This window comes from Cinclus cinclus, chromosome 6, assembly GCF_963662255.1.
Source record: "Cinclus cinclus chromosome 6, bCinCin1.1, whole genome shotgun sequence".
In the NCBI taxonomy this organism is placed as follows: domain Eukaryota; kingdom Metazoa; phylum Chordata; class Aves; order Passeriformes; family Cinclidae; genus Cinclus; species Cinclus cinclus.
The window spans coordinates 61,849,122-61,875,551 of NC_085051.1; the positions used below are offsets into that span (position 1 = coordinate 61,849,122).

The 26,430-nt window shown below is 47.8% G+C and overlaps 2 protein-coding genes across 2 annotated transcripts in view; one reads left to right on the plus strand and one right to left on the minus strand.

The window, feature by feature from the left end:
• FANCM (FA complementation group M) overlaps positions 1 to 26,430 on the minus strand; it is a 55,718-nt gene that overhangs the window by 25,765 nt on the left and 3,523 nt on the right. Inside the window, exons 5-10 of the mRNA XM_062495104.1 lie at positions 7,247 to 7,378; positions 6,326 to 6,458; positions 6,003 to 6,131; positions 5,474 to 5,575; positions 3,864 to 4,051; positions 1,838 to 2,044 (exon numbers count right to left, since the gene is read on the minus strand). Of these exons, the coding sequence (XP_062351088.1) occupies positions 1,838 to 2,044; positions 3,864 to 4,051; positions 5,474 to 5,575; positions 6,003 to 6,131; positions 6,326 to 6,458; positions 7,247 to 7,378 (891 nt within the window). The remainder of the gene's footprint in view (positions 1 to 1,837; positions 2,045 to 3,863; positions 4,052 to 5,473; positions 5,576 to 6,002; positions 6,132 to 6,325; positions 6,459 to 7,246; positions 7,379 to 26,430) is intronic.
• LOC134045750 (heme-binding protein 2-like) lies at positions 15,618 to 22,600 on the plus strand. The gene is made up of 5 exons (XM_062495712.1): positions 15,618 to 15,846; positions 18,663 to 18,754; positions 19,734 to 19,875; positions 21,313 to 21,496; positions 22,429 to 22,600. The coding sequence occupies exons 1-5, from the start codon at positions 15,618 to 15,620 to the stop codon at positions 22,598 to 22,600; spliced, it is 819 nt and encodes a 272-aa protein (XP_062351696.1).

The window sequence follows — 26,430 nt, forward strand, 5'->3', positions numbered from 1 at the left end:
AAGCAAATTCCCATAGATTAATACATGGACATTAATTATTTAGCTGCAAAGTAAGTGATGGGGAAGAACCTCCACATTGAGTCTCTTTCCAGTTCTGCTAAGCTTTAAAACCAAACAACAACCCCAAAAAACGCTCTCAAGAAAAACCAAACAAGCCACCCAAGACAATGGTTTGCAAACAAATTGGTTTGCAATTAAACTTATCTCCTGACCTCAAAATAAGAAAAAAGAAATATATATATACAGTGACTGTTCTACCTGAGGGGAGGTTCTGCTTCAAAGATATCTGAGAAAATCTGGACAACACAGTAATCCAACTACTTATGTGAAGCTCCAAGGAATTTAAGGGACTATTTTATATCCCATTACCAAGCAGAGCTTTCAAGAGCAACCAACCTAAGTCAGCAGCATGAGAAAATATCTGTTTACAAGCTCTACTCAGGTTTATTATTTTTTAACTCTCATCTCTTCAAAGGCAAATCTTTTTTCCTCTCAGGGAGCATTCTTTGCAGTCTCATTCAGAATTAATTCCCTGTCACCTACAAATCCCAACCAGAACTACAGCATTGACTGGAAAAATTAAATAATACCAAGAGTCTGAAATTTTGGCCTTACAGCTGATTTACACAGATGTTGGATTTATTGGTTTGCACCCCCTTTCAGCAGTGATGGCAGCAGGGAGTGCCCAGCCTGTCCTGCCCAAATCTTGCCCAAATCCTGCCCTGTCCCATTCCAAGGAGGAGCCTGGGCCCTGCAGGGCTGTGGGATGCAGCTGACCCAGCTGTGCTGGGATTCCCCCAGCTCCCAGCCCATTTCCAGTGGCACATGGATGTCCCGAGGGACAGTCTGTACTCAGAGATGATTAATTGTGCTGTGCCTGAGTGCTGGGCTGCAGGAACCCAGCCAAAGTGGATTTGCACCTAAGCTGATCTCCTCATCCTCACACGCAAGAGCGCAGCCACCAAAGCCAGCTCTGAGACCCAGCGCCGTCACCAGCCCAGTAAGAACCAGTCTGAGGGGCCAGTGTCACCAGCAGCACTCCCAGTGTCCCCTCCCAGCTCCAGGCCCTGCCCCACACCCTCCTCTGCACCCTTGGAAAACCTCTGGAATCTCTAAGTTTCAGTTAGGTGACATGGCAGGCTGGGAGAGCTGGGAATGGTCACCTGGAGGAGAGAAGGGTCCTGGGATTCCTCAGAGCCTAAAGGGGCTCCAGGAGAGCTGGGGAGGGACTGGGGACAAGGGATGGAGGGACAGGACACAGGGAATGGCTTCACATGGACAGAGGGCAGGGCTGGATGGGATGTTGGGAATTGGGAATTCCTGGCTGGGCTGGAATTGCCAGAGCAGCTGTGGCTGCCCCTGGATCCCTGGCGGTGCCCAAGGCCAGGTTGGACATTGGGCTTGGAGCACCTGGGACAGTGGGAGGTGTCCCTGCCATGGCAGGGGTGGCACTGGAGGATCTTTCAGGTCCCATCCAACCCAACCATTCCAGGGATCAGTGCTGGAGTTTCCTGTAACAGTGAATGAGGAGCCTGAGCACAGACTCACCACCGGCTGCAGCTTTGTCCTAAGGGACAGCTCCAATCTCTGCTGCCTGGAACAGGGACAGAACCCAGGGAAGGGCCGGAGCTGGGCCAGGGAAGGTTTAGGCTGGAAATCAGAGCAACGTCCTTCCCCCAGAGGGTGCTGGCACTACCCGTGGGCACAGCCCCGGAGCGTTCGGACAGCAGAGCCACCCAGGGTGGAACCGCTGGGAGATGCGTGCAGCGACAGGAGAGCTGAGATGACCCCTGAGGGGTCAGACCAGCCCTGGGCGATGCCCGGATTCCCCACTCACCCTCTCCTCCCGGCCCTGGGTGAGGATGAGGACGATGCGGCCGCGGCGCCGGCGGCCGGTGCGGCCCATGCGCTGCACCAGGCGCACGGGGCTGCGCTGGGCGTCCAGGCACACGATCAGATCCACCTCGCCGATGTCCAGCCCCTCCTCGCCCACGCACGTGGACACCAGAGTGTTGTACCCACCCTCCCGGAACCTCCTCACCACCTGCAGGGAACAGAGGGGATGGGAGTCAGCAGCCCGGCCAGGAAAATTCATTTGCATCCTCAAACGGAGAGATTTTGTAGCTTTTTAAACGTCCCTGCCGGTACCTTGTGATGAAACAGCACAGCTCGGTGTGAACAACATCAGCGTTTCAACTCTTTAAAGTAAAGGGGGAAAAGCACTGTTGGGATGGATAGGAAATTGACAGGAAGGTCCCACAGATGTGTACGTCTAGCAGAGAATGTAGAATCTAAAGAAGGAATAGAAATGAAAGCAAATTTGGATAAAGAAATTGCTGAGCCAGTCCTACTGGATAACTGAAAAGCAGAGGGTGAGTGAGTTGGAAGGGGTTTTTATACCTCAGAGCAAAGGATAAATCCACCTCAAACAGAAGATGCAAGAAGATTTTCACAGGCAAGCAAAGCCAATGTTGCAAGTAGAAAAAACGTCTCAGAATTTTCCACCGCAAGAAAACTGAAAAACAACTTCTAGCTTAAACTGTAGCACGCTAACCTTTTGTGATTGGAAAATAGTAACACGAATATGGTGATGTTAGTAGTTATGGCAGGCTGCGGGCAACAGGAAAAGTATTGCCTGCTTGCCATGTGTTAGAACGTTCAGCAAAGAGAAGTCTGCAATGCACTGTAACAGAAGTGCAGTGGCTTCAGAGGAGCCACAGCTGAGGGCGACAGGCTGCGGGCTGGGCTCTTGTCAGCCAGCACCCGTGAGCTGCTGCAGGATGTGGCTACAACAAACAGCATTCCAAGAGCCAGTCTGGGGTCCCACGTCCCTCCTTTGGCTCTTACAAAGCTCACCTTATTCTGTCTCCAACCATGGTATTTCTGTAAAACTGATCCTCCCAACTTAGCAATTAAGTATTTCGGGGGGTTTGTTGGGTTTTTTTGGTTGTTTTTTAGCTTTGCTTGATCAGAATTTTATCTGTTTTACTAGATCTTATCTTTCCTACCTAGAAGAAAATTTCCCACAGCACTTATTCCCAGATGTCTGACATCTAAATCTAGCAGATGTTAACATAATGCAAATATATGAATTATTGATCTATTTTGTTAAGTGAGTATAATTTTGGATACTCGGCAAACCACTGGACTCCACAGGGATTTACCAACAACACTTAAAGCTCAGCCACTGCCACACAGTCCTGGAGTCATTGACACAATTAATGCTCTTCATCACTAACTCCTAGTCCAAGCCCCCTCTTTGCTCATATTATAAATGAGAAACAAAAAGTCTCAATATTTAGCAAAATTGGGATTGTTTTATTTGATATAGATGGAGCAAGCAGCGCTGGGGAACGTGAGGGGTCACTGCCCACTCCATGCTCCATCCAACCTTGGTTTGCAGCTCCTTTTTACAGGATGGTTTTCCTTGTAGAAATCAGGAATTGTTGTTGTTGTTGTTGTCATAATTCTGCCAGGTAAGCAGTGGTGGTTAAAAAACCATCCGTGGGACCGCTGTGTGAAATCTCTGGAGAGTTTGTCAGGTATCCATCTGGTTTTGGTAGGTAAAGGACAGCAGAAGTGGGGAGTCTGCTCTTAGCAGATAGGTTGTAACAGATTACACAAAGGCAGGAAATCTGATTGTGCAAAATCTTCCAGGCTGTGGGAAAACCTCGTTTTACAAACTGGTATCAAATGCAATTTACTGAGAAAACACAATATTCATAACAGGGGGAGTGAAACAGAATGGTTTTAATCGTGTATTTGCCTTTATCTAGTTCCATGTCTTATCTAAGTACTGTGGCTTATACAAACCCCAAAACTTCTGTGATTAACACCAATCTTTTCTCAGTTATCACACTGACCTCCAGCTGCTCCTTCTGGGTGAAGCCTTTGCTGCCCTTCCCTGAGGAGTGTCCCACGAAGGTCATGGCACGCACGGCCGGGCTGAGCCGTGCCAGCATCTCTGCAATTTCCTGCACGCTGTCCCGGAACGAGGAGAAGATCATCACCCTCGTGTCCCCAGCTGAGCTTTCACTCTTGGCTTCACCTGCTGCATTTGAAAGTGTCAGGTTTTAATAGAATTATTGGTAAAAAGGACAAGTTATGCGTTCGCAGCTCTCGTGTCACTTAATGGGAAGAGAAAATGGGTAGAAAATGTTCCAAGATCCACCTACTTGAAAAGTCCCTCTTTGGATCAAAGCAGGCTCTGATTGTGGAGAATGTGAGAATGAGAATGTCTTCATGTGAGGCACTGTTACTAAAGTCACTTTGAACAGCTGGGATTGGATAGGAAGTGTTTTGGAATCAAGTTCACAATGCCCTTGTCTCTGTTTCTCCAGTTTAGGATCCTCACGACAGCAGAACCATAATCCCAGAATCCCAAACTGGTTTGGGTGGGAAGGGACCTCAAATCCCACCCAGTGCCAGCCCTGCCATGGCAGGGACACCTCCCACTGTCCCAGGTGCTCCAACCCCAATGTCCAACCTGGCCTTGGGCACTGCCAGGGATCCAGGGGCAGCCACAGCTGCTCTGGGATATGAATGGAACAGAAAGGGCTGGTGCTGTTCCAGGTATGGCTGATGACTTTGGGCATGAATTCCCCCCCTTTCCATCTCAAATGTCGGGATTTTAAAGTGGAGGCCAAAAGAGGAAGGGAGGTTGGGAGGACAGAAAGAATTCTGACTGGCTTCCCATTCAGAAAAAAGGAAATGAATTGCATTAAATGCATTGGGACTTATCCTAAAGTTACAAACCCAGAACTGGGAAACAAAGTTGCCCACTAGAAAGCATCAGTCATGTCAAAGGTTTGCTGAGAAAACTGCATCCAAGAGAGAGGAAAAAAAAAAAAAAACAAAAACGAAAACAAAAGGAGGGAAGGGCAGGTCGGGAATGATCAAACTTCACAGAGAACAAAGATCCATACAGGCAAGATAAAAAGTGAACAAGATGCAAAACAAATGTTGTCATTACTCATGCAATCATTCCAAAGGCTGCATCCAGGAAGCTGAAACATCCCAAAACCAAAGAGACCTGGATGATATCTTGATGAAGGTGAAAAAGAGTGAGAGACAGGGGAATGTAACTGAAGGGTTTGAACTTCAAACTGATGCCTCAGAGTTGTTAATTCTTACCCTCAGGCTGGATATCAGAACTTTTATCCTTAAGGCCCTCAAATGTGTTCATGGAACTCTGCAGGAGGGACTGGCAGCAAAACTGGGACAGGACCAGCTGGAAACGGGCAGCCCCAGAAATGAGTTCCCTATCCCTGTTTTACTCAGCTGTTAGAGCAGTTTATATCAGACTGAGAATTTATAGGTAGTTTTATCTTACAGAAATCTTATGGTGAACTTCTTCTAGAGGGGAAGATGCACAAAGGAATCAAAGCAATAAAGCAGCACAAAGGAGGAATTCAGTCAGGAGGATATTCCTTGTTTCCACTCCCAGGTTTTCTTCCCAGTTGCTGGTACTCACCAGGACATCTCTGTTTCCAGGATTTGAAGTGTTCTACTATGATTTCCTCCAATTTCTTTAATTTTGGGTGGCTGTAGACAAATCCCTTTTTCTTTCCCAACGCTGGAAAGGACATCAAGTAATGAAAATGTAAATAAACCTGCAACAGGCAGGAAGGTTCAGTGAACTACGTTCCCTCCCACTGTAATTATTTGAGTCAGACCCAAATCCTGATATTGGTTCTAAACAAAACAATAAACTGCTCAAAGAAGAACACTTATTAAACTCAGTTTTTGAGAAAGTGCTTACTTTTGTTAGAGTCACACTGGAAAATACTTACAGTGAAATAACTGTATTTTAACCTTCATTTTAGAGCAAATTAAAAACTTCAAACATAGAAAACTTGATTGAAAGCAGCTAAAACCACCGAGGGAAGAGAGAGAGGGAGGGGCAGACAGAATATTGGGAATTCCATCTGGAACAAAGAGAGCAGCCAGTGCAGCACAACTTCTAATTGTGAATATTCTGTCCCTAAGAGGGGAATGCTGACCTGTTGTGCTCTTGCAAACACTTCCATTGTCAGGAGTCACAGCAGTGTCTGAGAACATGTCCTGGAGCTGCAGGTAGAGTTTCATGAAGTCCTCACTGCGCCCCAGCTCACTCCTGGTGCGGGACAAGCCTTGGGAGAGAGTTGGAACAGCTCAGGATTCCACTGGCTCTCCCAAACACACTCCAGCACAAGGGGAACAAACACCAAATCCATCTGCAGCCCCTCATTCTTTAAGGTGTTCTGTGCCAAACCAGCCACACAGCCAGGAAAATGAAAGGAGAAGAGTGGAGCTGACAGGAAGGATGCTCCTGGGGACATTTCACCTTTGGATCCATCCATGATTCCCCCCAGGTAGATGAACAAGGAGCGGATTCCCATCTGCAGCAGCAGCTCGTACCCGTGGTACAGACTGATACAAAGGGCAAAGTCTCCTTCAATGATGCCTTGATGGATTCCCTGGGGGAGAAAAGCAGGCTCAGACTGAATTAGGAAGCAGCTGAGGAGCAGGAATCTCACTACAGTTCCTGCCCAAAACCAGAGTGACACCCGAGGAGCAGAGCAAAGCCCAGAGTGATGCCCAGGGAGCAGTTTGGCCATCACAGCTCTCAGGGGACAGACTGCACGATGCTCGGGGAAGTCAATCCTCTTCCACCTCCAAAACACCCTCCAAAATACCTCTTATCTCCCCAAATTAGCTCATCAACCCCCAGACTCTGACAGCTGAATCATCAGCATTTGGGAGAACCAGGGATTTCTGACACATCCACCCAGGCTACAGAATTCAGTCAGGAAAGTTGCCTTGCTTGCAGCGAAGGAGATTTCCCATTGCTCTTTTTGAGGCACACAGACTTTCTTTAGGCAATTTTCTTTAAGTTTATAAAATTTGACCATTCCATGAGGATTTAACAAAAAACAGGAGCAGGAATATACCTTTGATGGGAAAAATCACTTGGCTGTCAGTGATTATAATGTAAGTTCTCAAAGCAAGTTCATTTAAATGGAGTTCTTTTCCTTAACTCTTCTATACTGGCATCCAGAAATGTAGAACAATTAGGAATATTTTATAGATTTCATAAATGATCTTAAAGAGATCCTTTCCATCCTAAACTGTGCTGTGACTCTGTGATATTTTATTCCATGGCTAAAAACAGAAACCTACTTAAAATGTCTCCGGAAATAATGTAACTATGGATTATTCCTATTTATTCACCACTTTAATAGCATGAAATTAATAAAGAACTTACTGCATGTTGTGCAGAGGGGTTCTTCCTGTACTGATCCCTTGCCAGGATGATCTGGTACTTGGTCAGGTTGGGAATATCCCTCCTGGATAAAACTCCCACCTTAATCAGGCGCCCAGCAAACGCTTCCAGCACCTGCAACCAAAACCCAGCACAGGTGAGGGGAGGGGTTGAGCCCTTTGAAATTATTTTAGTTTCATAGATCCTACACAACAGAACATGAGCAGATCACTGGTTTTATTTGAGACACAGGATTTTCCAAAGTGAGCTGTGCTGAATGCTGAGTGCTTTGTTACTGCACCTGGTGCTCTGCCCCAGTGGAAGGTTCTCCATCATCGGGATGTTTTTAGGATAATTCCTCAAATTCCTGCCAGAGCACTTGGACAAGGCTCTCAGGCACAGGGTAGGATTGTTGGGGTGCCCTGTGCAGGGTCAGGAGTTGGACTCCATGATCCTTGGGGTTCCCTTCTCACACCCTCCTGCCCCAGGATAACTCTGGATCCATCCAGGAAAGGAGGGGAAACTCCTACTGGGACCTGGGATGGAACTAGGGCTGGCCCAGCAGAGAAGGAGAGGAGTGGGATGGACACCCAGGCACAGGACAGGGGCTGCAGCTCCCCCTCACTGCTCACACTCCAGTGGCATTCTGATCCCAGGAACACTTGGAGTCACCTCTGGGAAGACTAAACTGGGTGAAGCATGCCCAGAGTCTGTGTGTGGAAGGGAAGGAGCTGGAGCACACGAGCAGAGAGGAACAGGCACAGGCACAGCAGCGTGTCCCAATTCCTTCAGAACTCACCCCAAAACACAGCTTGTTTTCAACCATCACATGTACCTGCTTTCCACCTCGGTGCAGCAAGGACAATAACCTGCACTAATGCATCTTAATCCTATTTTTCCTCTTTGTTCCTCCAGCCTTAGGTGGTCAGGATTTTTCCACAGACTTAAGTTTGGCCTGAGCACTAACACTGCCATAATTGCAGTAATCAGATTTGTCCTACAAACACTGTTTACAACCCATTGGCCCCCTTGGCCAAAGGCCCCAAAGCCATCCCAGGGTACAAGAACAGGCTTCTCCAAAGCTGACAGAGAGTTTTCCATGGCTACTTCCATGCACACCGCGTTTCCCAAATTTCCCAGGCACTCCAGCAGCAGCACAGCTGCCCTGCCCTAACAGGGCTATAGTGTAACAAATGCTTAATCCCTTTACTGTCCCTTCAGCCCACTGAAAAGCATCCAACTAAACCAAGAAAGCCAGGCCTAGGTCAGGCTTCCAGGACTGATCCCAGCAGGCCAGGAGCTGGTAGGGAGAAAAGGTCCTGACAGGTAAAGAAAGCCACGAGTGGAACTCAACCTGTGTTGATCCCTGAGGAAGAACATTCCTTTTGGGACTCCAGGCACTCTCCTGTGCTGGGTTCCCAGGTCCTGTTAGGATACACAAATACCTTAACAAGCACCTGCTGCTCCTGCTTGGCAGTGCAGGGGCAGCTCAGTTTAACTTCTGTCTGCTTGCTTTCATTATTCCCATGGTTCAGCTTACAATTTAGTTTATAATATCACTTATTTATAGGTTCTATTCTCTTCTTAGTCTGTGTGCAGAACTTGTGTGGCACTAAAATGTAAGCACAATCACAGAATGAAATGGTTTGGGTTCAAAAAGACCTCAAATCCCACCCAGTGCCACCCCATCCATGGCAGGGACACCTCCCACTGTCCCAGGTGCTCCAACCCCAATGTCCAACCTGGCCTTGGGCACTGCCAGGGATCCAGGGGCAGCCACAGCTGCTCTGGCAATTCCAGCCCAGCCAGGAATTCCTTTCCAATACCTAATCTAAATCGAAACCAAAATCCTAAGGAACGGAGTAGGAAACATTGCCATCATCAAAGACAGCAGCATGAATCCCCCAAAGAATCAAAAAATGCGAGGAGAAATTTGGAAGGGTGAAAGGAAATTGTGAGAGCCCCAGGTGAAGTGGGGAATTTCCACCCTGCCCATCCATGCCCACAGGTCACTCCAGACAGCACACTGCAGCCAGCAGGATAAGCAGCTTACAGCAGATAAAGGGAAATCACAGACATGGAGCCAGAATTCTGAGAGCTTTGGGGCATTTTGGGCTGCTCCCCTCCCCTGGGAGGGTGGGGGGGAGGGGCTGGGCTGGAATTCCCAGAGCAGCTGTGGCTGCCCCTGGATCCCTGGCAGTGCCCAAGGCCAGGCTGGACATTGGGCTTGGAGCACCTGGGACAGTGGGAGGTGTCCCTGCCATGGCACTGGGTGGGATTTAGGGTCTCTCCCAGCCCAAACCATTCCATGACCTTGCCCTGGGCCATGGGATGGGAGCCAGGCCCGGGGCAGCCCCTCCCTGTCCCCTGGGGTCAGCCCAGCTGTGCATGGGACACCCAAAGGGCTCCAAGGGCTCCCCAGGCCCTGCCCAGGTCTCCTTTATCCCCAGGGGAGCTGGGTCACAGCCTCAGCTCCCAGCAAGGCAGGACACTCCGTCCCCAGGCACTCGTTCCAATTAAGGCTCATGGGTTAATTAAGCCAAATAAACCATTAACACCTCTAACACCAGCAGCAGGCAGACACCAACTGGAGGCTACAGTAGTGCCAGGAATTTCTGGAGGATAGGGTGGGGGAAAGAAGAAATCAAAATGTTGTTTACTTAAAATACAGCCAAACCGTTCACCAAGCCATTGGGAAGGCTGAATGCACAAGGAATTCACTTCTTAGATTAGTGAGAACAAAATTTAAAAAGCAGTTTAGTTTTAAGGGTTTAAAATTCAAAACTTGGTGTTTGATCACAGAGTTTGTTACTGTTCTGGCAGTACCTGATGAGTCTCTTTAAAAGGACAGACACAGATCTCTGTGCTTACAGGAACAGGTGTTTGCCAAATAAACCAAAATGCTGACCATGAAGGAAGAACTCATTGTTTTTTATTTGAATGGATACCACTGGAATAGCTCATTACCCTCCCATCAAACCCCAAACAGTTGGACATGAGCACACTTGAAATGCTGAAGATGAAGCTTAAACTATGTTTCAAGTAGTGGAAATGGAGTCAGGCTTTGCAAAAATGTTCATCTTGAAAAGAAATTAATGTTTTCATTAAAAAGCAATGGCCACTAAATCTGATGTTTCAGCACTGGTTTATGATTTCTTATACTTGTTGCAGAGCCTTTTTTCTTTTTTTCTAAAAAGCAATTTCCATTAGCAGTACTTTTCTATTGCATCCCTTGACCTAGTTTCTAACATATAAGAAAATGATATTGTCCCCGTTTGCTCAACGTACACCCCTGCCTGATTTAATCACCTTCTGCAAAACAAACCTGGTGCTGTTATGAAAGACAGCAGGATCCAGTCACCTGGAGCTTCAGAACTACCAGGGAACAGTAAACACAACCTACTTAGGAGAGCCTCAGCAGCAGGCACTGCTCACTGATTACATTTATCTTGCCTCCATACCTCCATTTTTAATTAAAAAGATAATACTTCTGGAAAAGTCCCCTCAGCCTTTCCAAAACACTCCAGTGTCGTGTTACCCAAACACAGCCGTAGAATTAATTCCAATTAATCGCTCAGGAGGGCTGGTGGCTTTCTCCAGCTCAGTAACTGGAGTTCAGAGCTGACAGATTTACAGCCAGCAGATAAAAGGCAGCTGGCAGAGTTATCCCATCCTGCACTGAACCTGCCCAGAGCACAAAGGCTTCCTCTGTTCCCAGGTATCTCCCACAGCAAACCACAATGAGTTCTTGGAGCCCATGATGAGCTTAGAACCTGTTCTTGGAGCTCTGACAGGAGCTGAGGACTTGTGTACAGGGCAAAGAGCTGCTCCTGTGCCAGCTACACCTCACTAAAAACTGCTCCTAATCTCTTTTCTGTTGGCACAATAAAAAACAAAGGCTCTAAACTAACGCCCTGACCTAATTATTTTAGTGCAGATTTGCAGGGGTTCTTTACCGAAGAAAAACACCCAGAAATAACTGCTAGAGTGGCTTTTCTTTCCCAGTGGAGAAGGAGGGGTGGCAGAAAGCAGACAGGGGCTCCACAAACAGGGATTCCAAAGGTGCATCCCCTCCACAGGAGCTGCCCAAGTGCTCCCAGCCTCCCCTGCCAGCCCTGCCTGGGTTTTACAGAGAGCTGCACCTTCCTGCACCCTTCCCCTGCCCTCCCAAACCCCCTGGCTCCAGCACTGGCAGTGCTCCTCAGAGAATCCCAGGCTGGTTTGGGTTGGAAAGGACCTTACATCCCATCCCCATCCCATTATTCCAGCCCATCCCATCATCCCATCCCAATCCCCATTCCATCCCCATCCCCATCCCCATCCCCATCCCCATCCCATTATTCCAGCCCATCCCATCATCCCATCCCCATCCCCATCCCATCCCATTCCAATCCCCATCCCATCCCAATCCCCATTCCATCCCCATCCCCATCCCCATTCCCCATCCCATCCCATTATTCCACCCCCACCTCCCACTGTCCCAGGCTGCTCCAGGGATCCCTTCCCAGTGTGCTGGGGCTGAGCTGGTGTGCAGGAAAGGAGCCCAGGCAGTGCCAGTGAGGCACCACCACACCCCAACCCACTGGTCCATCCCAAGGGCACCCCCCAAACCAGGAGCAGGGAATAACCAAGAGCTCCAGGAGAAATCCAGAGCTGTGCTGTGGCCTCAGGGACACTGCACCACTCCAGATCCTCCCATTGCCCAGGAACAGAGCCAAGCAAGGCAGAGCAGGGAGGAGACTCTGCCCAGGTCACAGGATGATCCAGAGCATTCCCTGCTTTGTTTCAGCACGGTTGTAAATAACTATACAATTTTTTTGCTATTACATATTGATATTTATGAATTATTTTGATATAGTAACATTCGTAATAATTTTTAACTGCTTTTAATATAATATAATTTGTCCATTTTGAGGCCAATACCCTGGCCCTGTGCAGTTTATGCATTTTAGTGTGATGAATATATTATAGTTTAGGGTCTTGCAAAATATTGAAATAAAGACTACGTGCTGTGCATTAACTGTTACAGAAGCACTTAATGCTTTTATAACTAATTGACAGTGGGAAGAATAAGTCTAATTGCTGTGAAATAGATAATAGTGATTTAATGTACTTGTAGAATATCCTATCTGAATGATAACATTGAAAAGAACCAGGACACCAAGAGAAAAAAATTACCACTTAATCTCCAGTTCTCAAGAAATGTCAAACAAACCGAACAGAGCCTCGAGAAGAAATAAAATACATTGATGTAATCAACAGGATGGCATAAAGACAAATCAAAGGTTAAAACCAAACAAAAGAACTCCCAGAACATGCAAACTAGCAGGAATGTTTGAATATGTATAATCATAAATATGCAGGTAACCAGTGTAATGAAAAGGTATGTAAGAAAACTGTTTTAAGCTAAGTGTGCTTTTAAAAGTGTACTTTTGGCAGTTTTCCAGATACCCCAGCACTGGATATTGTCCCTTCTATTCCATATTAAACTTTTAAAAATGTTCAAGAGTGAGCCTTGTTTCTCACAGCACTGAAACCAGGAAGCTTTGGGCTCCCCACGTGTGATACCTTGGGTGCCCATGCAGCAGCCAATATTCCCAAAAGCAATTCCAGGAGCAAGTCCCAGCTGGGGGAGGCTCTGGAGCTCTTGACTGGCACTGAGTTTTAGTAATTCTCTTGCAAAACTTCAGAGTTGTGACAAACAAACTCTGAACCAGGCAGAAAAGTGCATTTTGTTCAAGTTTCCTCCTGACATTTTCTCACCTGGCCAGTAAAGGAAGGAAAGCAGAAGCACACAGCAGGGTAAGATGGATTTCAGCTGATCTTGTCACCCTCCAAACCCAATATTGATCAGCCCAGTAATGATCTTGGCACCAAAGTGTTGTTATAAGTTAATATTAACTCATTCACACTCTTCCCAGTCTCCCAGGGACACGAGACACACTGAAAAATCCACTGCTCTTCCCTGGAAGCTGGGATCCATCCAAAAAATCCAATATTTTGTCTTCTTCTAACAGCTGAGTTTTTTCCTGTTACAGCATTTTTCTTTTCCTAGAGGTTATAAAACAAGACCTCCAGTTTTTCCTTTGCAACTAATTTCACCAAGAACAATTTAACTTTTTATTGAGAAATGTTAAGAAAGAGTGGCTTTTCTACATCAACCCACCACTCAGTAAGTGACTGTCAGACAGAAAGGAGCATCCCACTAAGGATGGTCTGGATCTGGAATTTTTTAAGGCTAAATATCAGTTTTTTTGTTGTATTCAGAGACAGAACCTGCCAGGAAAGCACTGAGAACAAAGCACTACCAAAAACTGTGTTTTCCCAAAAGTGGCTGTCAGCCAGCAACCATACACAAAATTAGCAAATTCGGGGGAAAAATACCCAACAAATGCAACAAAAAAATCAGCTTTTTTCACCTGCAGTAACAAGGAGTTCCTCTGTTATCTATCCAGACACAGCCCATCACATCTCCAGTACTCTATCACATGCAGTAATTATCAAGCTCAGCAGGAATCAAAGACAAATTAAATACACACAGAGGAATTTGTACAGATGGATTTTTAAAGCAGGATTTTAAACTCCTTCCAGCCCCTTTCTCATGGTCAATACTCTGTGACATTTCACATATATAGAGAAATTCAGCTGTGATTCTAAACTCCTTTTCTGCTCATCAGTTTTTCTTTGTCTTTTCTCTCATCTCCAGCAAAGATGTTTAATACTTTGAAATAACTTCATTTAAGCAACTATTAACTGTAATAACAAATGCATAGGCAAAAGAGTTGGGACTGTTTTCCATAAATTATTTATGCAGGATGGGCAGAAAAAGAACTTCCCCGCGTTGCTTCAGATATGAATGCCAGGTCCTGGAAGAAATCTCTAAAAGCCAGGATGCCCTCCCTTGGAACTGATAACTCAGCTGCCAAAATTCAGTGGAAAATTCCTTTTCTCCAGCACTGGAGCGTGTGAGGTGGGATTTACCTGGGGCAGGGATGGGTTCCCACTGTGCCTCCCCTGAGATTTCAGCTGGGTCTGACATAGAAACGTGGTCATTGCCAGAAAATTCCCTGCGGTGCTGCTGTGGAGCAGCTGCCTGTGAAATCAGATCAGCACCCACCCAGACACTTAAACAAGCAACAGGATTTGCCTCCCCAGTGAATTCCTGAGCCCAAATCCCCCTCAGTGACCTGTGCTTCACTCCCTGCATCCCAAAAATCCCTCTCAGGACATTCCCAGCAGCAGCTGCACCTCTGTGAACTCCCCGAGGAGCATTTCCTAGGAAGAGCAGGACGTGGGTCTGCCCTGCCAGGAGCACAACCAGGGCTGGCACATCTCAGCTTCTGAGGCAATTCCGGGCTCGTTTTCACAGCCAGCTCAGCCCTGGGGCTGGGGAGCCCGAGCTGAGCCTGGAGAAAGGGACTGCCCAGAAAAAGGGGAAAAGGAAGGGGCAGATTCAACATCACAACAGTCACATCCCCAACCTCCAGCTTGCCCTGGAAGCATCAACAGGGAGATGTTTTTCCCTTATTGCTCCTATTTTCCTATTATTCTAAACCCCTAAGTGCCCCAAGATTCCCTTTCCTGCTTGTACAAAAAGGGCCACAACAGCCATTTCACATTAAATTTGGCAAGAAAGACAACATAAGAGTCCACACAGACTCCTGACTTAAATCTAGATCCTGATTTAATTGCCATATCCACCCCACACAAGGGCTGCTCATCTCCCTCATTCACACCAAGGCTTGTCTCAGCAAGTGCAAAATCACACAGCGGAAAACTTCCGAAGCTGGAATTCAGTAACAAAATACCCCAGAGTTTATGCACTCCTAATATTTTGGAAAGACTTCAGACTTCCCTAAATAAAATAAAAGATCTATCTTTAAAGTGTGGTTTGAAAGCAGCAGCATAACATCACAATAAAGAAGAACTAACAGAACATAAAGAGCAGCAGGGAAAACACCACCAAGAGAACAGCTGGGAGAGAGGGGATGAGTGGGAAAACAGAACACAAACTTGTGTAAATTCTGCACTGCTTGGTTCCTGCTGCATGGGGTGAAGGCACGGAGCACCAGGAGATGGCATCCATCCCCAGCTCTGTCCATCCCCAGCTCTGTCCATCCCCTGACCCGCCCATCCCCAGCTCCATCCATCCTTCCCTGGCCCTGCCCGGTCCTTTGACCGAACGTCCATCCCTCCTCCCTGCGCTCCCGCGGGCAGAAGCTGATCCCCGCGCCTCGATCCTTTAACCGAACATCCATCTCTCCTCCCTCCTCCCCGGGGTGCCCTGCCCGGCGCTGGGCGGGTCCCTGCGGCTCCCCCCGTCCCGGTTCCCTTGATAAGGCGGGCGGGCAGCGGCGGCGGGGCCGGAGCGGGGATGGAGACGGGCGGGTGCCGCATGGGCGGCTCGGGGCCGGGCGGCCCGGCCGCGATCACGCTGGAGGAGCTGGACGCGCTGCCCGAGGAGAGCCCCGACTCGGCGTACCACAGCCACGGCAGCAGCCTGGAGGAGGAGGCGGCCGAGCGCATGGACGACGAGGAGCAGGAGCGGCTGCTGAGCTACTGGCAGAGCGTGGGCCGGGGGCACCAGGTGGATGTGCCCCGCGGTAAGGCTGGGGGGATGCGGGGTTAGGGACGGGCGGCCCCGGGGGCTGCGGGACACGGCCCTGAACAGCCGGCACTCAACACCCGGCCAGCCTGAGCCATGGAAATCTGGCTCTGAAGCGCCTAAAGCTTCACCCGCGGCGATGCAAAGCTTTCCGTAAGGCAGGGAAGCGGCTGCGGCAGCACTGGGGTGATCTATTCGCGCTAAAAACAATCGGTGCGACTTTTCAGCCCTAATTAAATATTGAACTGATTACCTGCAAACGCAGGCATGCTAAGAACATCCCCTATGCCCCTATATAGTTTTTTAAGGAAAGAGGGTTGCGTTTAAAAACGGCACAGAGTAAACAAGTAAATGATTGATTTGATTTTGACAGCGAAGCTCCCAGGCCCATCAGAAAGGGGTTGTCTTCAATTTTAAGAAAGACTGGAGAATCTGAAAGGCTGATGAGTCAGAGAACTCCCACCAAGCGGCAGGGAGTCACTACGAGCTCAGCTGGGTGTCAGACTTTAACTCTGCCCTGTCCTGCCCAGAGGAGCAGAGATCTGCAGCATCTCTGCCATGCAGGTCACTCCTTCCCCGAGCTGGGGAGAGCCAAACCTTGCCCAGGCTGCGCTGGACATCACTGGTAATTAAAGAGCAGCATTAAATTACTGTTCTGTAAAAACTTTCTATATTCCAATACTGCAAATTGAGTCTGTCTTCCTTTTCCAGCCGCACCTTGAAGTGTTAACTCTTAACCACCTTAACTCTGTAAAGCTTTTAAAATGACAATTAACATGCTAAAAGAAGGGGAAGGTCTGAGCAGAGCTCCCTGCCTTGCCTTGTTGTCCTGCCCTGGAGGGATGTCTGGATGCCCGGTGCCATCCCGGAGTGTCAGCAGAGACTCCAGCAGCCAGGCTCTGTTCCTGGAATGCTGCAGTCTGACAGCTCCTGGATCCCCAGGGCACGGAGGGTTTTATTTAACACTCCTTAAGAGAGCTCCGTGCAGCAGAAAAACAGAGCCCTTCCCGCAGAATTACCTGCCTGGCATTGTAATTCCTAATTTCAGTGAGGAGGGATACAAAGCCTAAGGAGTATGTCACAAGCAGTGTGACCTTGTTTTAGTTACATATGTCACACAAAAATCAAAACAGAATAATTTTTCTTCTGGTCCTGTCCAGGGCTGAAGGAGGAGGGGAGGAAAAGGAAGGGATTTTCCAGAAAGAGGAATGTCCCTGCCTCTCTGCTCCCTGGGACGGGTCCTGGAGCTGGGACAGGGGGGCTCAGGCTGGAGATCAGGGAAGGTTCTTCCCTCCCCCAGAGGGTGGGATAAGCACTGGAACGGCTCCCCAGGGAACGGTGGCATTCCAGAGCTCCAGGAGCCTTTGGGCAGCACTGCCAGGGACCCCAGGGTAGGAGTTTTAGGGTGCAGGGACAGGGGCTGGGCTGGGTGAGCCCTGTGGATCACTGAAACCCTGACCTGAGAAAATACAACTGTCCTTGTCCCTGGGCAGGAGGAGCTCTCCAGACCGGGACAACACAAAGCACAGATTCATAAATCGAAGGATAAAATTCCCCAAAGGACTTTAATCAGTTGTAATCCCTCTCCTCTGCATTAATATGGAATGCAAAAAAAACATAACCCCCCCTCCCCCACTAATTGATAAAGTAACCTAAAAATAGAGTTAACTTTTCTAGAGTCCTGAAAGCTTTCTTAATTCTCAGATAATTTAGTGCTGAACTCTAATCTACTTTGATTTTTCCCTCAGCCTCCAAAGAAACCCATTTACATGTCAGTTATTAGTTACATTTCAAACCTTTCCCAGTGACACATTGCAAAGAAAAAACGTTTACACTTAACTACAATATAGCTTTCACCCCTTTAGTTTTTCCCTCCCCTTTGTTTAAGGATCTTTACTATTCCAAACAGTCTTAAGGCTAAAGCCCTGGACTGGGTGCCAGGAGATGGACGTTTGATTCCCAGCTCAGCTACAGATTTACTCAGTGACCTCGGCCAAGTTAATTCTCCTGCATCTTAATTCTCCTCTCCTCTCCAACATGGATAATGCTCTCTTTCTTCCCCCTTCGTCCTGCTTCTTCCACTCGGACCCTGAGGCACCTCAAACCCCCCAAAGGGGCTCTGGGAGCTGAAACTCCTCCTTTTCCTGCATATCCTGTACACACCATGGGGCAGCAGGGCAGGAGCTGACATCCAGACTGTCAAACACTGCACATAAAATGGAGTTTCCAATGCTCTAAGTACACAAATGCCTTCCTCACTTCAGCTTTGGAAGGCAAGGGACCAATCCTTGTGAAAGAGAGACTTTCCATTCCTAAGACTGACCCTGTATGCACAGTTTCCAAGCCTGTCAGGGATCAACTCCTAAGCAGAATTTATTCATGGCCTTCAGCTAGAATTGATGTCAGGGCAACCACAGCTATAAATACACCTTTAGATATTAAGAAATTAATTCCCACAGCACTATTTCCTTGAGCCTGCAAACAAGAGCAGCCAGCCTCACTCACTTCACACCTGAATCCAACAGCACTGGAGCTGCTGGAACTGGGAATGTCCCTGCACAGGGCCAGGAAATGGGACACAGCCAAAAGCTTTCCAAGGATACTCGGGTAGCTGGAAATTTCGGGGATGGGAGAGGGGAACACACCCGTTCCTAACAGCACAGGTTACCCGGGTAACCTCTCCCAGGCAAAGCTCTCTCCCTCCCTAGAGAAGGGCAAGCAGAAGCAGTCACAAAGACCCCAGGGGACGAAGCACAGCTCAGCCTTGTTTCTGCAGCCTGGAGCCTCACGTGGAACTGTGTGGTTGTGTTGCAGACATGGCAGAGCCCATCCAGCAGCTGACCAGGAATAACAACCCCCAGGAGAGGCAGAGCATCCCGTTCACGCTGATCCAGCGCAAGGAGAAGGTACTGCTGCCCTCCCCAGCCGCCCCCAGGGGCTCCCCAGAGAGCTCCCGCAGCCCCCGGGAGCACAGAGCAGTAACCCTGCCCTGCCGCTCCCGCATTCGGAACAGCTCATCCTTTGCACACGCCCATGTTCCCTTCTGCAAGGTAAAAACTATCAGGAAAGGCAGCAAATGGCCAGCAATCACAGCCCGTTAACAAAAACTCCTCTTACTCTGCCATTTGAAATAAAATGCCCATTTTCTTCATTTAAATCAGTGCATTTGCTCCTTTACGGTCTGCTGATAAAACCTTAGCAAAGACAAGTACTTGAAAGACACGAATATCTGAATTTCAAACCAAAAATGTACTTCTGTATCACGGATCATTATCAAACAAAGCTGCAGTTCATAAAACCGTCTCGTCCTCTAATAAAAAAATATGAAATTAAAGTACAGCAAATTGCTTCCAGCTCAGGAAATGTGCAAACAAATGTTTAACCTTAAATCAAAAACCACAAAAACCTTTACTGACCACCTATGAGGAATTGTTTTGGCCACATTTCTTTTAAATAGATTTAAATTATTCACATTTATAAATACCATCACTGGAGTGTGTTTCATCTAAACAGTTTGGGACTCCTTTCGTTTACGTTTATGCTAAAAGCATTTTTCTAATGTTACAGTATTACTGTAACAACTGCAGCTAAAAAATAAGGTTATTCAGTGTTAATTGCAACTAAATGTTTAATAGTGCCAGTCCTAAAGATGACAAATCCTTATTTTAAAGTAGAACTACCCAGAATTTTGCTGAAGTCAGTTTTGATCCAAAATCAGCAGTGTATTCCTTGGTTTACAGGAGGATTAAAATCCATGTTTCTTTCAAGGTCATGACACCATGAGCAGAAAAGAAGATGCAGTTCTTGTGCTCAACTTGCATATGTTTGGTTGATGTTTTCAGATGATTAAATTCCAATCCCAAATTCTCCTCTGTGTGTTTGCAGCTGGGAGATCTGCTCTATGAGAAGAGGCAGTATGGGAAAGCCAAGTGGGCTTGCATCAAGATGAAAGAGAAGCAGTACGAGCAGAGCATCTGCCTTGGATTCATGAAGCTCATGAGGTACATCTGTGAGCAGAACTCCTCAGGTAATGGACACTCAACCCTACACTCGTTAGAAAATTCTACTTCTGCCCTCACTCCTAATTAGAGAGATGCTTTGAGCAACTTTCCTAAATAGACATTCTAGAGGGACTTTTTTTTTCATTAAAAAAATATCATAGAAACCATGGAATGGGTTGGGTTGGGTTGGAAGGAGCTTAAATCCCACCTCATCCCACCCCTGCCATGGCAGGGACACCTCCCACTGTCCCAGGCTGCTCCAAGCTCTCTGCTAGAAATCTGGCATTTGCTTCAGGATTTTCAGGGATTCATTTCCACAGCAGCATTCACATCACCTGGCAGAGTGTGATACCAAAAGGGACCAGAGCTTTCTGCCTCCTTCCCTTTAGTTCAAGACATTAAATTGTCTCTGTCCCAATGGACACAGCAAATTTGTGGTTGAAGCATGTTTTCCAGAAAGATAATTCAGTTTTAACTCAAATAATGGCAAATCCACCATGGCCTTGAGAGCCTGTGCCTGCCTGTAAAATGTCCAATCCAATTTAATCTGGTTTTCACTTCCAGACATCAGTTCTCATATTTTTCATCCTTCAGTTACTAGCAAGTTGTGCCATGCTCAGTGCTCTGTGCTGTAACTGACTCAGCCCTTAGCTGTCTTTCCAAGAAACTACAAACATTGATCACAAAACCTTCTCCTTCCTCAGGTGCCTTCCCCGTCCTCCCCATTCTTTTAACACTTTAATGTGGTTTAAACACAATTTAAGCTCCTGAACTGCAGGGGTTTTATCAAACTGTACAGAAGCAGAGTTCCCTCTGTCAGTCATCTCTGCCTCCTGCAGTGCAGACACACAGCAGCGCAAAAAAACCTGCAACATTTTTAACAACAGCAAACCCTCAATAAATTCATAGAGCAGCCCCTTTTGCCTGCAGCTTTGCTCCCAAGTATAGAAACCATGACACAAAGTCAGTTTGAAGGTACCCACAACTCTTTTTAGGAGGGAGAAAAGACTTCAGGAAAAGTCCCTGCCCTCCATGAAGAGGGAAGAGCTCACGAAATGAGGCGATGCGTTCTGGACACAAATGCACAAACATTTGCACGCACACACACAAACTACAAAGCGCAGTGAAATCACAGAATCACAGATGGCTTGGGTGGGAAGGGACCTTAAAGATTTTTCTGTTCTACCCCTTGCCACGGCAGGGACACCATCTATTATGCCAGGGTGCCCCAAGCCCCAGTGCCCAACCCGGCCCGGGACACCTCCAAGGATCCAGCTGCTCTGGGCACTCACTGCTACTTCCAGCTTGGAGCACACCCCCACTGTCCAAACCATCCCAGTGAAACCCCTTCATTAAACCCGTGGTGCTCATTTAAACAACTCAGCAACAACTCAGCAGCGTGCAAGCCTCGTGCTGTGTAACCCGAGCTCCTGCACGCTCTCACCCCACCCCGTGTGTGCCAGGGCTGTACCTGGGGATCACCGTGCCCATCGTGACCATCGTGCACACCAACGAGGCGCAGTCAGCCATGACACAGGCGGTGACAGTGGCCTATTACCTGCCCGAGGTGCTGCAGGACGAGCCCCCACACCCCTTCGACTCTGACATCATCATCGAGGAGTGGCCTGCCACCATTGTCTACAGCAGGTGAGAAATGCTTTCATTCAGCTCTGCCAAACACAGGGAAAACGTGCAGCTCTCAATCTGGGCACGTCACCGTTTCTAGACCTTGTCAAAGTCTAAAAATCAAATGGTAGAGTTACCAGATGGTAAAGTTTGATTTTCAGGAGTTGTAAAAACCGCCTGTTTTATGAATGGGACGGGGAAGAAATAATGGTTACCAAGTTCTAACGGGGAAAGGCTCTTCCCTCAGAGGGTGCTGGGCACTGCCCAGGCTCCCCAGGGAATGCCAGAGCTCCAGGAGCATTTGGACAGCACTGCCAGGGATGCCCAGGGTTGGACTGTTGAGCAGTCTGTGCAGGGCCATGACTGCACCCCATGATCCCTGTGGATCCCTTCCAGTAGGTTATGCTACACTTACATCAGTTACTTGGTAAAATGATGCATCTGTAAGCGTGTGGTTAAACACCCTCAGACTATTCTGTGTAGTCAAGAACAAAGTGTCTGACATGGCACAGAAAACTTTAAGAAAAAATTGTTTGGGATTAATTACAGTCAGTATTGGTGAAATGCAACCGAGTAATTCAGAAGGCATTTCTGGGCTCTGGAAAAACAATGGATTTAAAATGAATCACAGAATGAACTGGGTTGGAAAAGACCTTTGAGATCATCAAATCTGACCTCTGACTCAACAGAACCTTGTCACCCAGACCACGGCACCAAGTGCCACATCCAGGCTTTTCTTGCACCCCTCCAGGGATGGTGACTCCACCACCTTCCTGGGCAGCCCTTTGCAACGCCAAACCACTCCTTCCATGAGGAGCTGTTTCCTCACGTCCAGCCTAACGTCCTTCCTCACGTCCTCCCCTGGCGCAGCTTCGGGCTGTCCCCTGGGAGCAGAGCCACCCCCAGCTGGCTCCTGTCAGGGAGCCGGGGCTGACCTGAACCGACCGTTGCAGGAGCTTCCGAGGCATCACCAACGAGGATTCCATCATGAGAGAGATCAACCTGCTGGCAGCCATCCTGGAGAGCCCCGAGCTGTGCCTGCAGGACACGTTCATCATCGCCGGCTACACCAACCCCGCGGCCGCCAACCGCCACAACGAGATCTGGTTCCTGCAGCGGCCCTGAGCTCCCTCTGCTGCCCCACGGAGCCTCCTCCCTGCCACAGGTGAGCCCGGGCAGCCCAGGTGTCCTCCCCGCACAGGGCAGCCACAGGGCTCTCAGCCGGGCAGGGAACAACCAGCCCAGCCCTGCCCCCCACCCACTGATCCCTACGGCAACTCCGATTGCTTTCACACACATTTAATGGAGGGTTTAGCACTTAAAATGTTAGTTCGCCTTGTCTATTATTTTTTTTGCTTTTTTGACCAGGTAAGGGAGGCAGAGACCTCTTCCCTCACACACTTATTGGCATCCCTAGCTTGCCTGTGGCTCGGGATGGTCCCTGGGGACACCCTGGAGCCCTGGCCCGCTCCGGTGCTGCACACAGACCCCGCTGTGACACACCAAACCCACCTCACACAGGCAGAGAAAGAATGTGCAGGTCTCAGTTCCTGATGAGAACAACCAGATTTATCCCACTGGGATTAGGGCATGGAGTAAGACCAGGCCAAGGCTGAGAGCTGTGGCACAGAGATCCCCAGTGCTTACCTCAGAAAGCTCCCAACCAAAGCACCCCGAGTCTGGAGGGAGACCAAAAAGACACCCCAGTCCTACTGCTCACCCCAGTGCTGACAGCAGAATTACAGGCTCCTCTCATCACACTCCCCCAGGAATCCCATGACTGGCTGTGGCATTCCTAAGGAGACACTGGTTATTTTGAACCGCAGTTTTCTGAACAGTTTGTTCTCCCAGCTTTGCTGGTTGTTAAAACACTGCAGCTGGAGTAAACTGTTCAGTATTTCTGGCACTGCTCTGGCAGTCCCCCGCTGTTAATGGCATAAATGACACCAATATCCAGAGAGAGAACATCTCAGCTAGGAGTGACCTGGGGCAGACCCCTCAGCTGAGAGCAGGGCCAGCAGAGCTGCTGCTCCAGCAGCACAGCTGGGTTTGAGCACCCCCAGGGACAGGGAGCCCCTCCGGGCCCTGCCCCAGCACCTGACCACCCTCACTGTGAGTTTTTCCTTCCTACTATCAATTCGTTGTTTGTTCTGCCCTTCATCCCTGTGATAAGCCCTCAGCTGCCAGCCTGGCTCCTGCAGAGGCTGAGCTCCCACATTCCAGAGCTCCCACAAGGTCTGGGAGCAGCATTCCCACTGTTCCACACAGCCCACGAGCACCTACTGCACTTTAGAGTCAGGGCAGCAAACAATTTTGCTCTCCAAAATCCCTCCCTAATGTCTCCCCTTACTGACATGATGGTACAGTTTATTCTTAATAGAAGTAAATGTCTTTTTGTATAAAATTCACTGAGTATATCACCAGCACTACCTACTGGTTACAGGATTTAGGGTTCCAACAGAGCTGCTGTGTTCTTTAATTCCAACACACAGACCAGCAAGCAGAGCCAGCGGCTGCTAACTCACAGCAGGGTGAAAAAACTGCTCCAAAAATGGATTTGTGGAGGACTTCTGGAAGAACCTGAAGTCTCCTGGTCCCACAGGGAGGGAGGGCTCTGTGCTCAACCCAAAACCTCTCCCTGAGCAGCAGGATCAGAGTGGCCCTGGCTTAAGAAGGACCAAGGTGCCCTCTGGTGCCTGCTGGGCACGGAGATTCCTTGGAAAGCAGCAAGGAGAGGGGGAAAAGGAAACAGAAAATAAAAAAGAGACACAAAAGCCTTAGTTTTGACAAAAACAAAAGAGTCTTTATGGAGAGGGGGAAAATACCCAAACCAACTCAAATGCAATGCAGTGTCACAGCCTGGGAGAAGGAAAATTAAAAATGCCAGCCAGTATTAAACTAAAAGCTCTTAAATATAGAAAAATGGTACAAACATTTTTAAAACTGAGTTGAATAGAAGACCTAGGGAGGCATTAAATAAAAAGTTTTGTTCTCATATCCTCCCCTAGATTTTTATAAGAGCCAATAAAAGCAATTTTCACCTTTGACAAGATGTGATGGCAATTAAAGAAGCTTCTGCCATTTGATTGCTTTTGCCAGTTAGAGAAATTCTCGTGATGCTTTGGCACAACAGATGTTGGCTAGTTCCTGGAAGCAGTGAAATCCTCCCACCACAGAGCACCACTTTGTACATAATTTACATTTTAAACCTCTCCTGCAAAAGCATCTGCTGTGTCTGATGTCCCTGTCCATAGCCAACCCCTCCTGTGGCTCAGCTTCCCGTGGGTGACTTTCTAGAAACATCCCTGAACCACGAGCAGATGTATCTGAGTGTGCTGATATCCCACCTGCAGCCCAGCATTCCCTGCTGCTTTTGGCAAGCTATGAATTCCAAGATAGTATTTATTTATTTTGACTTCTGTTAGAAGGCTTCTGCTGCTGAGGAAAAAAAACAAAAAACAAAAACAAAACAAAAAAAAAACCACCACTATTTCAGCTCCAGTTTGGAGATAACACTTCATGGCTTGGTACCAACAGCTGTCACTGGCCCTCGTGAGCACAGGGACCAATAGCTCCAGTGTTTAGCTGACACAAAATACAGTTTATTTAGTTCTTACACCAGTGATTGCCAAGCAAACATCACTGTTACTCAGATCTGACAACATCATGTCAGGCATGATTGCCTAGAACAGCCATTTTGTTATCCATCCATGGCTCTACTTTGGGGGCCACTCATGGATTTTCAGTTTTAATGTGAAGTTGTTAGCTTTCCACTCATGAAAGGAGATAACAAATCAGCATTCACCCCTATTTTTGGAAAATTAAATGATGTAGCCTTAACAGATAAGTGTTATCCTGCATACTGTGTATTTTCCAAACCAGAGTTAGTGCCTAAAACGTTGATTCCAGCTATTGTGATACTCAGGGCCTTGCTTATTATATGTAAAGATCTCCCCAGAGTTGCTCTGGCATTGTTGTGCTGTGCTGTCTGACATTGTCCTTCTTCACACTGAAATGTTGTCTTGTTTACTGTTTGCCACAATTAAAGAGAATGGTTTTATTGTGCACAGGACACCTGGCTCTCTCTCTTGCAGCACACACACACGTGCTTTTGCTCTCCTGCCTTGGGATTTTACAAAAGCCATTTAAGCCCCAAATTCGAAGTGGTCACCTCAAGACCCAGGAGCTGAGGTGCAGGAGCCACTTCCCCAAGTGCTGAGAACTCCAGAACCGAGGTTTGGCCTGGGCACAGGCTGCAAACCATCCCTGCAGCTCTGCCTGGCTGCTCCTGGAAGTTGTGCTCTCCAGTAAAGCAGCAGCTTTAACAATTGAAATGCAAATGCAGACCAGAGGAAGGAAACACAAAGCACTGCAGCCACAGGGCAAGGCTGGTGGAACCAAACCAAGGTGCTCACTGCAGCTGAAACACCCCAAAATAAACCCCTGCACTCAACAGAGCCTTCAGAGGCACCTGCAGTGATGCAAAACTACTTCCAAGTTTCTCTTTTTTCGGAGGCACTTCCTCATTTAAACGCTCTCAGGCCACTGGGTTGAGAACAGCTGATGTACTCACAAGTCTGCCTTCCAGTGCCCTTCACAAAGCTGCACCAAAATCAACCTGCCTTAACCAAAACTATGCTCTGAGGCCAACAGGCTGATATATAACTTCATCCTAATTTTATGCCTCTAAACAAAAAAAAAAACAAACAAACAAACAAAAAAAAAACAAAAAAAGCAGATATTTTAAACTTTTCAGAGTGGTATTCTATGTAACACCATTTTCCTACAAGTCCCTTACTGGGAAGGTACAGATCAGTAAGTTACAGCTGACTGACAATCAGCTCTGGCCCCCCAAAATCTCTTATATTTGGGCATTAAAGTTCAGTAAAAAGAAAAATATATCATCATAGTATTAGAAATAGGCCAACAAATAAATTAATAGGGTAAATAAACCA

Excerpts from the sequence above, each read along its gene's own strand:
- LOC134045750 (XM_062495712.1), top strand. The coding sequence starts at position 15,618 with ATGGAGACGGGCGGGTGCCGCATGGGCGGCTCGGGGCCGGGCGGCCCG. Across the intron at positions 18,755-19,733 it reads TGATCCAGCGCAAGGAGAAG|CTGGGAGATCTGCTCTATGA; the intron begins GTACTGCTGCCC and ends GTGTGTTTGCAG. Across the intron at positions 19,876-21,312 it reads CTGTGAGCAGAACTCCTCAG|GGCTGTACCTGGGGATCACC; the intron begins GTAATGGACACT and ends CGTGTGTGCCAG.